Here is a 13,404-nt window from a genome sequence, read left to right on the forward strand (position 1 = left end):
TCCACAAGCCATGGGAGTCCTGTTAAAGTACGTCAACTAGGATCCCACGGGTGTCACTGCTTGGGGGCGTGCTGGAGGCCCTTACCTCCCTAGGTTTCGGACAAGGCAACGCCCCCCGGAGTCCTCTACCGGACTACCCTTTTCCTTGGGGGAAGGTGATGGCGCTTCCTCCCCCCCATTCATTTGCATAACAATTAACCCCTGTCAATGCCTAACCGCCAATACCGCGGAAGTTGTGACGTTTGCTACGAGGTAGGCGAAAAAACCAAAAGGCTGAAAGTGTGCCAAATTCGAAAAATTCCTACTAGGCCCCCTTGCGGCAACCAACCGGAGTCCATAGCAAGGTCATAGCCAGCTAAGCCTAAGGGTGGGTGGGATGGGAAAACCGCTCAGCTGGCAAGGGGAAAGAGGGCGGTCCCCGGGCGTGCCTTGCCTTAAGTAGGCTAGGCCACGCCTCCCCAGCCCGCCAATCGGCGGGCTGGGTCGAACGCACGCCCGGGGATTCCCTGGATCTCGTGGGGGCAAAAGGCCATCCCCCGCGTGTGTGGGAGGGGGTAGCCCGCAACCCCCTCTCCTCCCAAACTCGGAAATGGCTCTGCTCCCAGTTTGGTGTCATCTGCAAATTTGATAAGCATTCCCTCAATTCCTTCATCCAAGTCATTTATAAAGATGTTAAACAACAACGGGCCCAGGACAACCCCACTTGTCACTTTTCCCCAGGATGATGAGGAACTATTAATGAGTACTCTTTGGCTTCAGTGCTCTTTGGGTTCGGTGAGTCAACCAGCTACAAATCCACCTAACAGTTACCTCATTCAACCCATATTGTACCAGCTTCCTCTCAAGAATATCATAGGGGACTTTGTCAAAGTCTTACTGAAATCAAGATATACTATGCCCACACCATTTGTCTGATCCATCAGGTTTGTAATTCCATCAGAAAAAGAAATGAGATTGGTCTGGCATGACTTATTTTTTAGGAAACCCATGCTGGGTCTTAGTAATCACAGCATCCTTTTCTAAATGCTCACAGACTGACTGTTGAATTATCTGTTCTAAGACCATCCCTGGTATTAATGTTAAGCTCACCTGGATCTTCCTTTCTTCCCCTTTTGAAGATGGGGACAACATTTGCCCACTTCCAGTCTGTAGGGACCTCACCTATTCCAAGAATTCTCACAGTTCATAGATAAAGGCTCTGAGATTACATCCACAAGCTCCTTTAGTACCCTTGGATGCCGCTCATTAGGCTCTGGAGATTTGAATTCATTTAAAGTAGCTAGGTGTTCCCTTACTACCTTTTTTCCTATCTTGGGCTTCAGCTCCCTCCTTACATAATTTATTGTGTTATCTCCAGGCTGGGCATCACTTTCCTTTTGGGTGAAGACAGAGGCAAAGTAGGTGTTTAGTAATTCCGCCTTCTCCCTGTCACCAATAGCATTTCTCTGTCTTCTCCACACAGAGGACCTACCACTTGTTTGTTTTTCCTCTTACTTTGGACATAGCCAAAGAAACCTTTTTTATTATTTTTAAACTCTCTTGCAAGCCTGAGCTCATTCCAAGCTTTAGCCAATCTGACTTTTTCCCTGCAACTGTTGTCTACTCCTTTGTGATTTCCCCTTTCTTCCATTTCTTATACATGCCCTTCTTAACTCTCAGATCACCGGTAAGCTCCTTATGCAGCCTCCCACTTTTCTTTCTTGTAGGTGTAGCCTGCAATAGAAGTCTAGTAGCTTCAGAAAGTAATCTGACCATGGCACTTCTTTTATTCCATTTGATAAATAGAATCACCCATGTCCACAGAGGTAAATCCATGGCTATGAGAAGGGCCAGATTTATGCAGGGACAGCCCCATGGAGGCCATGTATTCCATGTAAGTCCCAAGCAGTTCCTTGTAAGGTTGCGTTGGCATGGATGTTAAAATCACCTAGGACCACCAGACTAGTAGGAAACCAGGCCAGGGTTGACAGGGCAGTGGCTCCACTGTCTGTACTGCATATTCAGCCAGAAAGGTTGCCTGAGTGACTTGTGTAAGATCAGGAGCAAACAGTATCAAAGAGGACATCTACAGTTTTCTGGAAGATTCTACCTTTTCTTATGTATTCTACCAGCCATCTTGTCATTACCCCTACGTTCATTTTTCCTTCACATTGTAGTCCCAGATCTTGCTGTTGTAGTGCTATGGGTAAGATGGTAACCACCTTTTCCCCCTGCTTCCCTTCCTTCTTCTCCATCTTCCCCTTCCTGCTCCTTTCTTTCTGCCTCTCTCTCTTCTATAGCAAGCAGCAGAATGCCTCCAAGTCCAAATCCGTGTGGGAGCAGAGAACCAGCCAGATCCGAATGCACAACTTCCGGACGAGCTGTGAAGCCCTGTACAACGAGCTGGACCCAGAAGATCGAGTTCGTTATGCTACCAACCTTCACATCCGCCCAGATATGAAAACTCACTTGGACCGCCCCCTAGTGGTTGAGCCAAGGAGTGACAGCCGCAACAATAACATCAACAAGCTGAGTCCTGTTGATGTGCAAGAGGTCACGGAGGAAGTGAAGCCCCCACCAGCTGTGAGCACTGAGGGTCAGCGGAAGCATCACCGACATCGAGATAAGGACAAGGGGGGAGAACAGGAGAAAAGCAGTGTGCCGAAGGATGAGAATGGGGAATCTGGCCCAAACCATAAAGAGGAGCGCCATCGAACACACAGGAGCCGCAGTAAAGAGGGCGAGAGGAGTGGGAAGGAAGGGAAAAGCGAGCGCAGCCGGGGCCAGGAAGGTGGTAGGAGGCATCACCGCCGTGGGTCAGTGGAGGAAGGAGCCGAGAGGGAGCACAGACGCCATCGGGGTCACCGGCACTCAGCCGAGCGGCAAGCAAAAGAAGGCAATGGAACCATCAACGGAGCCAAGACGGAGCGTCGTTCACGTCACCGGGGTGGGTCCAGGCCTGGGAACCGGGAAGGTGACCCTGGCTCGAAAGGGGAAGGAGGGGAAGAACCCCACAGACGGCACAAGATGCGACACAAGGCCCTGTCCACGTATGATTCAGTGGACAAGCCAAACGGGGAAAAGGAGGGAGAGGCAGGAGAGAAGGAGCTGAGGAATCACCAGCCAAGGTGAGTCTGGTTCTGTCCCAATGAAGTGCTTGGTCTGTGCAGGACGAAGGTCATCTCAAGGGCTGGGTCCATTTTTGGGGCTCAGGAAACATGCTGAGTCCCACAGTTCAGTGTACTGGTTAGAGTGTCAGACTAGAACCTGAGAAAGTGTGGGAATGTTCAGGGAGGCAGGAGAGGATATATTGCTTAATCCTTTTCAACTTGTGTTAGCAAGTTCTATAATTTAGCAGAGTAACATTCCCCTTTTAAACTTACACAGTGGATAACTTGTTGCCAGAGTTGCATAAGCCTCTAAAATAAGTTTCCTGGTAATTCCCCTTTATTCCCTCCTAAAAAGAATAGACACGACACAGTCTTGTATAAAAAGTATAAAATAGTTTACTCACACATTCTGTTCACAGATGGATCCCAGAAGGCAGACCTAGGTTATAAAATGCCTGTATACACACTTGGAATCTATCCCATAAGGAGATAGTTCCTTTGTCCTCTCTTGGCTGGAGGCCAAGAGAGCATCTCAGGCTAAGGAGATGTTGCTTCTTCAAGGAATGGAGTCAGAGAGAGGGATGGCTGCCTGCCCTGTGCTATTTTGTTACCTGCACAGGTAAGGTCACGCCCACCTCTGGTCACATGTAGAGGAAGTTTGTCCCAACCCAGGAAGAAACAGGAAGTTTATCTACTGGCTGGACAAACATCCCTCTCTAGGAATGTTGTATTTGACTGCTCTGTGTTTCACATCCCACAGAAAGTATGTTTCAAAGCTCCACTTGGTCACCTTAGGCCTGCCACCTGCTTTCAGCCTACCTGACCACACAGGGTTGCTGTGAGGATGAAATGAGGAGGGGGGAAGAAACTGTCACCTTGAGCTCCTTAAAGAAAATGTGGGATGTTAAGCAAACAAACAAATAATAGATACTCCTTGCCAACTCTTGCAAGCAGGATGGAGGCAAGAATGTAAACAGGGTGGCAATTCCCAGTCCCAAAGATGTAGACATTGGAAATAATTGATTTGACTAACGTAGGTCTATCAACTTCAGTGGGTCTGCTTTGATTAGAACATACTGGATAAAGCCTTCCTGTTCCATGTTGCTTACATTTTTATTTAAGTATTTAACAACATTCTTAGTTGGCTCCAATGATTGCAGGTTGCCTCTGTGGCCAAAAGGAAGTAACTATTTCTTGTTTCCTTTCCTACATTGTCTTTATACATCCAAATTAACAGACTAAACAATAACCTTTGTAATCCTTCATATAATTGCAACCAACCAATAAGGCTAAAAGTCAGAAGCTGTTTCTACCTGAGAGCCAGTGGGAGTTGGTCAGTTTGGGGACAATGAGGCTGTACCACACCACACTTGGTCTGCCCTCAGCCAATCCTCACATGACTGCCTTTTTACTTACAACCAATCAGTGGGAGGCTCTGCAGTTTTGACTCTTACTCTTGGTCTCCCTGCCAGACCCAGCCACCACCAATTGTAGGCAATTGTTTTTCCCCAGAGGTGGGGCTATCCTCCATCCACTACCACAGTTCAAGCACACACTGCAGCCAGACCAGTGCTTTGAGGAGAGAAGAGGGAAGAGCTGATGGACAGGAACAAGTCTCAGGGGAAAGAGAAAAAGAGAGACAGAGGGGTGGAGGCCACTTTGGACCACTGGGAAGAGGTTTTCTAGCCCTGCACATTCATTCATTCATTCATTCATTCATTCATTCATTGCATTTCCATCCCACTTTTTTGTCTCCAATGATCTCAATGTGGTGTACATGGTTCAAATCCCCACTCAGCTATGAAGATGTCTGGGTGAGGTCTTCTGCCAGACACTACCTTTCAGCCTAACACAGGGTTGTTGTAGAGGTTTACTGAGGAGGGGGGAGAGCTATGTTAAGCTCTTTGGAGAAAAATGGTGGGATATAAATGCAATAAATGAATAAAGTGGCTCCAATCAGAGGCTTAATTATCACTGCAGATCTCCCCGCACACACTTCTGCTTTCCCCAGCATTTATGATAACTTGGGAGAATTGCTTCATGGCCAAGGTGCCAGCTCAGCTTTGGAGGAAAAGCTTAGCTCTGGAGGAAAGGGGGAATGCATGCAGGGACTGCAATGTAATGATACTGCTGCAAGGTACAAACTCTGATTAGGAATAAATGGCTCCCCCAGGGTTGCTGTTAGCTGCTTGCATAGGGACGAGCAGGGCTGGTATAGATTTTGGCTGCTGGAGTCTCCTTGCGGGGTCTTGTTTTTAAAGATTTTTGGATTTTTGGAACAGTTCCTGAGCTATAATAATACACTTGAGAGCAATTTACATGCCACAGCCAATTAATCAGCAGGACTTGAGAAAGCCTTTTCTGCACTTTGCCAGACAATGACTGTGTGGTTGCCCTGATGTCCCTGGGGCCAGTTTTGGCACCCCTTCGCTTGGCATTCTGGGGCTGTGAACTTAGACTTCCTTAGCAAAAGCCTATTCCTAGTGAATATTTTCTATGTCTCTGGATCAGCAGCAACTGGTTCATTTGAACAATAGCGCACTGCTCCACCAAGCTGAGTTTGCCCTCAGCCAGCGCCCACCTGCCTGCTTTCTTACTTACAGCCAATCTAGGGAGTGGCACTGCCCGTCAGCCCCCTCCTCCTTTGACTCAGATTTGCTCTGGAAGAACTCAACAGTGAAGAGGAGATGGGGGAAAACAAGAATTAGTTGATTTCTCCTGTCATTAGGTCTGGTGCCACCAACTGCTGCCCTCCCTGGCTTCCACCCTACCAGTCCCAGTGGGCACAAGGCCAGTATTGACTTTCTGGGGTTTCTGATGGTTTCTGAACCATCATCAACCCAATATTCCACACTAGAGGAAGGGGTAATAGCTGCAGTTGTCAACTTAGCAAAGTCTTATAAAAACATCAGCACCACAAAAACTCTAAATAGCAAAATGTAATCCCCACTGCAAAGGAACAACCCCCTTCACTGCTGTGGCTTTACCTTTATGGTGTCAAATGAATGGCAGGGAGACAAAGCAGCCCCCAAATCTGCTAGGCAGACAAACTCAGGTTAGTCTGCTTTGGAATCTGAGTAGGGCAGGTTCCTCCTCCATCCTTATCTTCTGCCCTTACATTTGGATGAGGATGCTACCCCATTACCTGAAGCCAGACTTGCCTGTCTGTCCAATAGGATTCTATCTGGAGAATGTGTGCAGGTGTGCATCATGCCAAGAGATGGGGAACATCAGCCCTCTGGGCCTCTGTATCTGGACCTGGTGACCCAGGTCCAGGTCACATGTCCTTCCTCACTCATCCTACTCCATACCTTTGTTGGGTGTTTTCCCCCCTGGCTGGGATATGCCCATTCTCAGAGTTTAAGAATGACTCTTGCTTGCCTGGATGGAGGATAGACGAGAGGTGTCTATGTTGTAGAAACCACCTACTTTTGTCTATGACCCTGATGGTTGTCCAGAAAGGAACATAGCCTCCAGGATGAAAAACATTCTCTGCCCCTCATCTTTCCCTTCACTTCGGGAAGGGGAAAAAAATGTTTCAGGCCAGTCCAGGTCATGCCTGGAAACAAAGTAGGAAACAGCAAAGCAGATTGAATAAGCTCATGACAGACAGCCTCTGTCAATAATCTGGCAGCTCTGTTCTTCATAGTGTTTGAAGCTGTCCAAAGGCACGTAAATGCATAATGTGAATAAAGCCTGGGAATCTTGGACGACAACAAACCCTCTGCTTAACATGACTTGAGAAATCAGAAGTCTCTACTATCATTGATTCACAGTTCACAATGTAGTGAGAAAGGGGTATGGTGGCAATGGTGTTTCTCTGTGTGCTCTCAAGCTGGGTTCTTCAATCAAATAACTTCTTCTCAGAAGCCTGTTACACCTAAAGCAGCCACAGAAAGACTCTTCGGTTTCAGGATTTAATTTTCCTTTCATTCCATGTTTTGCAGAACAAATGAGTTCTGGTACCAATCACCACAATTTGTTGTTTATTAGACCACCTCTTCCCTCCGAAAGAGCTCAAGCTTTTGTTCATGGTTCTCCCCTTCCTCATTTAATCCCCACAAGAACTGGCTCAAGGTAATCAAATGGGAATTTGAACCGTGGCCTTCCACATCCTTGTTGTTGTTTAGTCATTTAGTTGTGTCCGACTCTTCGTGACCCCATGGACCAGAGCATGCCAGGCACTTCTGTCTTCCACTGCCTCCCGTAGTTTGGTCAAACTCATGCTGGTAGCTTTGAGAACACTATCCAACCATCTCGTCCTCTGCCGTCCCCTTCTCCTTGTGCCCTCCATCTTTCCCAACATCAGGGTCTTTCCCAGGGAGTCTTCTCTTCTCATGAGGTGGCCAAAGTATTGGAGCCTCAGCTTCACGATCTGTCCTTCCAGTGAGCACTCAGGGCTGATTTCCTTAAGAATGGATAGGTTTGATCTTCTTGCAGTCCATGGGACTCTCAAGAGTCTCCTCCAGCACCATAATTCAAAAGCATCACTTCTTCGGCGATCAGCCTTCTTTATGGTCCAGCTTTCACTTCCATACATCACTACTGGGAAAACCATAGCTTTTACTATATGGACCTTTGTTGGCAAGGTGATGTCTCTACTTTTTAAGATGCTGTCTAGGTTTGTCATTGCTTTTCTCCCAAGAAGCAGGCGTCTTTTAATTTTGTGGCTGCTGTCACCATCTGCAGTGATCATGGAGCCCAAGAAAGTAAAATCTCTCACTGCCTCCATTTATTCTCCTTCTATTTGCCAGGAGGTGATGGGACATCCTAGTCCAACACATCCTAGTCTACATCCTAGTCCAACACTAATCATTACACCACACTGGGTTACCACCATTATATTCACACTGCATCATCATTGTCATGTGTTTGTATGCCACCTTTCCATAGTTAAACCATATTCAAGGTGGCTTACAACATGGACAGATTTACACAATTAAAAAAATCCACAAGCAGTCATAAGCAATAAAGAAGAACAGCTGAAGTAAGTACACAATTAAGCAATCCCCTCATAGGTTATAATAAGATCTCAAAATTTACATACAAAAAATCAATAATAATAATAATAATAATAATAACAATAATAATAATAATAATAATAATATCATCTTTATTGTCATTGCCCCCTTCGGGGACAACGAAATTACTTGACTGCTCCATAAAAACACTAATTAAACAATACAGTATAATACAGCAAGGGAGATTAGATGACTTTCAAAGTCCGGGCTTCCCATTCAGGGCCGAGATCGCTCTGGAGAAGAAGCTGTTCTTAAGACGGCTCGTTCTTGTCTTCATCGTCCTGTATCTCCGTCCCGATGGCAAGAGCTTGAAGAGACAGTGACCAGGATGCAATGGATCTTTTACTATGTCCAGTGCCTTCCTATGGCACCTTGTGGCATAAATCTGCTCTAAGGTGGGGAGTGGGCAGCCAACAATGCTCTCTGCTGCCTTAACAACCCTGCACAACCCCATCCTGTCCTGGGTAGTACAGCTTCCGTACCACACACATAAGCCATAAGTGAGCACGCTCTCAATGGCACGGTGATAGAAGGCAAGCAGCAGTTTCTGCGGAAGATGGTTTTTCCTTAGTATTCTCAAAAAGTACAGTCTCTGCTGCACCTTATCAATACTGATAACAGCAAAGCTAAGAATCTCCATAATTAAATCTTGACTCTAAAAACCCCTCTAAAATATACCCCAAGTGCCTTGAGGCATCCTGAGCAGCAGGTCCTGCAGAACTGTACAGCCAGGTACAAAATAGGGTGGGGAGGGACACGGATCCAGATGCAAAATGGCAGCTTAGGGGGAAAGGCCAGTTACCTACTTACCTCCCTGGGTAGTAGAATTACAACTCCACATACAGTACAGGGTAGGATTTTTATAAGCTTTTTGTTGATGCAATGAAGTATAAGGAGTTTTCTGACCTCCTGCAAATCATCCAGGAAGTCAACAGGTAGATCCTGGCCTGAAGAAGCTATGGAAGGGCTTCAGCCCCAAAGACCTGACTCACGGTGATGTTTTTGTTGTTGTCTCTGTTCTTGTAATCTCAGGGAAGGTCAGTGTGACACAGAGGCCAGTGGGAGTGTGACTGTTGCCCCTCTGCACACCTTGCCTAGCACTTGTCTGCAGAGGGTGCTTGAACAGCCAGAAGATGCTGACAATCAGAAGAACGTCACTCGCATGGGTCAGCCATCTCTGGACAAATCTGCAACTGTGAACATTCCTGTCACTGTCACGGCACCTCCTGGGGAAGCCGCCATCATACCAAGTGAGTTACTCCAACAGACTATTATTCCATCCATTGTTCACGCTTTGATGACCTCCCACCTGGACTGTGGTAATGTGCTGTATGTGGGACTTCCCCTGAAGATGATCCAGATGCTGCAGCTAATGCAGAATGCAGCAGCTGGGCTGGTAAGTGGGGTAGCCGGATGGGTGGTGTGTCACTGTTTCTGAAAGTGTTTCACTGGCTGCCAGTGAGCTGATGGGTCCAGTTCAAGGTGTAAGTATTAGCATTCAAAGTTCAGAATGGCCTGGGACCCAAGTACCTAAAATTCTATAATCAGCAGGCAAGGCTTTGATGGTCCTGCCACCAGTGGCGTTGCACCCTTTGCAGGACCAGGGGATAGGCGCAGAGGGTAAATTTTGGGAGGATTTAAAAAACATGCCTGCTTACTGAGGCATTTGATGGCTGAAATATACTGTTTCTGCCAATCATAAGACCACTGGTTGGAGAATGTTTTAATACACACACACACACACACACACTGCTGTGTTTTTCACCCTGGGCTCCTTCAGGGAGAAGGGCAGAATATAAAATGAAATAAATGTTCAGCTCAGTTTTATCTACTCAAACTGGCAGTGGTTTTCCAAGATCTCGGACATTGGTATTTTCCTCCATTGCATTGGCCATTGACTGATGGAGTTGTAGTTCAGCAACATCTGGAGTCCTAAATGTTCCCTGCATCCTTGCTACTATAGATGCTCTAGTATTGAACTATGTTCCATATGGTTCTTTCTGAGATGGGTTAGGACTCTGAGTTCTGGGGGCAGAGGGACACCACTCAGGTTCTGAACCAGCTGTCTCCAATGAAACTGTCACCACCTCCAGATTGTCAGTATTTTGTAGGAGGGTTTCTGAGTAGACCTGGTTAGGATTTCTCTACAACCAATTAACTGGCTAAAATCAGGCAGTTAACTAGCCACATCATTAAGACATCCTTCCCCAGCTTGGTGTGTTCCAGATGTTGATGGATTCCTACTTTCCTCAGTTCCAGCCAGCATGGCCAATGGTCAGGAGTGACAGTAGATGTAGTACAGCCAGATCTGGAAGGCCACTGGTTCCCCATCTGTGCTCACCAGCTGGAAGGGCCCTAAGTTGGGAAAGGCTGCTTTACTGTCATGTTCTAGTCCAGTGTCCTCCCTCTTGATGCGCTCCATGTGCCACCAGACTGATGGTGTGTGTGGTTCCTCAGGGAAATGTGTCTGTGAGTGTCCTGGCTCTGGACCTACAGGTTCTGGTGGTCTGATATGTTCCTCTTGTGGTTCCTGTCCAACAGCTTCAGGCACAGTGGTCTCCCTATCTTTAGCTCCCTGTCTGATGTCCTGCAGCTTCTGACTCAGTGTCCAGATTGCTGCTGGTTTCAGTAATTAGGAAGCCCCCATTTTGATGCCTTGTTGTCAATGTGTTTGTCAACTGCAGTGAACAACATTGAATTTGAAACTAAAACAGAAGAGAAGAAAGACATGGATGTGGATGATGACTTTACAGAGAAGGGACCAAAACCTATCCTGCCATATAGCTCCATGTTCATCTTAAGTCCTACAAACCCGTAAGTCCTCACAGCTGCTTTTCTGCATTGTATGTCTAAACTGTTTTTAAAGGGTGCAGTCAATGTTAGTCCTACTCAAAGTAGACCCATTGAAAGTAATACACGTGATGAACTTAGAGCTATTGAGCCCAATGGATCTACTCTGTGTAAAACAGAGGGCTTATCCAGACTTCCTTCTGTGCTGCGTTTCTAGGCACAGGACTGGGCTCTAAAGCTCTGTGTCCAAGCAGGTTTTTTTTTTTATCTTGGCGCTTTCCTTGGGAAAACCCACATTTTACAAATGGCAACCAGGTTTTCTGCAGATTGCCATTTGCTCCAACTCAGTGGCAAAACCTGCGTTTTCCCAGGGAAAACACAGGAGTGAAAAAGGGTTTGGACACAGAGCTTTAAAGCACAAACCTGTGCTTGGAAAATGCAGCACAAAGGAAAGTCTGGATGAGCCCTTAGCTGTATACAGCCCAATAAGCCAATAAGCCAGTGACAGATTTATGGTCATCATGGCATTGTACCCAGCCATTGGGTGAGGGTCCTCTATTTTTTCCACCAAGTAAACTGGACTGTGTCAAAATCATGGATCTTGGGCTGCTGCCCCTTTTGACTCTGGCCTTTGGCTCCTTGGATATCTACTATATATTTTGGACAGACACTCAGTATGCATTAGGACACTCTATGTTTGGATGCAGTTGAGTGCCATTCTGAATCAATATGGCAGACTGAACCATTTAAAACTGCACAGATTTCGGCTGATTAATTTCAAAACTGCATAGATATTTTGGTTCCTTGAAATTCCTGAGCAATGCCAAGCACAAGCCTGCTTACACAGAGATATTAAAATTAGGTCCCATCCTATTTTTTTGACTGTGATTTGTTTTAATTGATTTTAGCATTGTGTTTCTATTTAAAACAATAATTGTAGCCTACATGGGGACTTTATGTTGAAGGGCAGCAAAGAAATCAAATAAGTAAATGAAAATAAATATAGCTGTCACATGTGGAAAAACCAGTTCTTTGTTGTGCTCTTAAAATACGTATACATAAATGGTCTGGCCCTTACAGAATCCGGCGACTGTGCCATTACATTGTGAACATGCGTTACTTTGAAATGGTCATCCTCATCGTCATAGCCCTCAGCAGTATTGCCCTGGCAGCGGAAGACCCCGTCCAAGCTGAGTCACCAAGGAATGAGGTAAGGAATAGCATCTTATGAAATCTCCGCAAGGTTGCTGCTAAACTTGCCATTCCGAGTAGGCGGGGTGGATGTTTATAGGAAACAACCCTACAATCTCCCACATATTTTCTGCATGTTTCCACAGGCACCATGCACCTGCAACTCCCATCAGCCATGGCTATTGGCCATGTTGCTGAAGGTTGATGGGAATTATCAGCACCAAAGTTTCCCCATTCCTGGTGCAGGGACATCCCCCAGCCTGGCTCACCACCTGGGGCACATGTTCAGAGAGCTCAGGATTTCTAGTTCTAGCCTAGGCAGATCCTATCACTCTCTGAGTACTCTAGGAGGAAGTGGGGGAACCCTTTAAAGCCTTGAAGCAACCCATATGGAATCCTAGTAGTAAAATGTTCTATCTCCTTAGAAGCATGACTTTTTCTCATCTAATTACATTTTCGCTGCTTCCTTTTTTTAACATCAAACTTCCCATTCTGATTTTAGGCTCTCAAGTACCTGGATTACATATTTACAGGTGTCTTTACATTTGAGATGGTGATAAAGGTAAGAATATCTCTCCAGTACTCTTATGATCTGTCTGCACAGAGGAACAGGAAGCAAGCTGGGCCTTTGCAGGCAGGGAGCTGCATGGCTAATGTAGCAGTCAAGAAGACTGCTGATTCTGTATTTAGACTACCCTCATGTTCTTTTTGGAATGGCATGGCACCCCTTTTTTGTGCTCCTCACTATAAGCCTTCACCAGAAGTCATTTTCAGCAAATTTTCACTGGGGGTTAAACAGCTGTCAGACCCACCAATGCTTTTGGTGGTATTTTGGGGGTGCTCCTTTGCTGATGAAAGGGTCACTTGAGGGTAGATTTGGACTTCAAGGAGGTGAAACTGCTGCAGTGCTTGGAAGCTGGTGCAGAAATGCAACAGCTTAGATGCTCTCCATGTTACACTGGCCTTAGTTCAACTGCACTGGCTTCTGGCTCATTTCTGGGCCCAATGCAAGGTGCTGGTTGCTTTCCTAGGTAAAGGTAAAGGGACCCCTGACCATTAGGTCCAGTCGTGGCCAACTCTGGGGTTGCGGCGCTCATCTCGCTTTATTGGCCGAGGGAGCCAGCGTACAGCTTCCGGGTCATGTGGCCAGCATGACTAAGCTGGCAAACCAGAGCAGCACACGGAAACGCCGTTTACCTTCCCACCAGAGTGGTACCTATTTATCTACTTGCACTTTGATGTGCTTTTGAACTGCTAGGTTGGCAGGAGCAAGAACCAAGCAATGGGAGCTTACCCTGTTGCGGGAATTTAAA

The 13,404-nt window shown here is 46.5% G+C and overlaps 1 protein-coding gene across 11 annotated transcripts in view; it reads left to right on the forward strand.

Moving 5' to 3' along the window:
* Positions 1-13,404, forward strand: part of CACNA1B (calcium voltage-gated channel subunit alpha1 B) — a 325,506-nt gene that overhangs the window by 234,342 nt on the left and 77,760 nt on the right. For all 11 annotated transcript variants that reach the window (XM_083485649.1, XM_083485651.1, XM_083485652.1 and 8 more), the window contains 5 exons: positions 2,280-3,107; positions 9,143-9,360; positions 10,795-10,924; positions 11,981-12,110; positions 12,594-12,653. In XM_083485649.1, coding sequence (XP_083341775.1) covers positions 2,280-3,107; positions 9,143-9,360; positions 10,795-10,924; positions 11,981-12,110; positions 12,594-12,653 — 1,366 coding nt within the window. The remainder of the gene's footprint in view (positions 1-2,279; positions 3,108-9,142; positions 9,361-10,794; positions 10,925-11,980; positions 12,111-12,593; positions 12,654-13,404) is intronic.

The sequence above is a fragment of the Podarcis liolepis genome, assembly GCF_965112155.1.
Source record: "Podarcis liolepis genome assembly, chromosome: Z".
Lineage (NCBI taxonomy): Eukaryota > Metazoa > Chordata > Lepidosauria > Squamata > Lacertidae > Podarcis > Podarcis liolepis.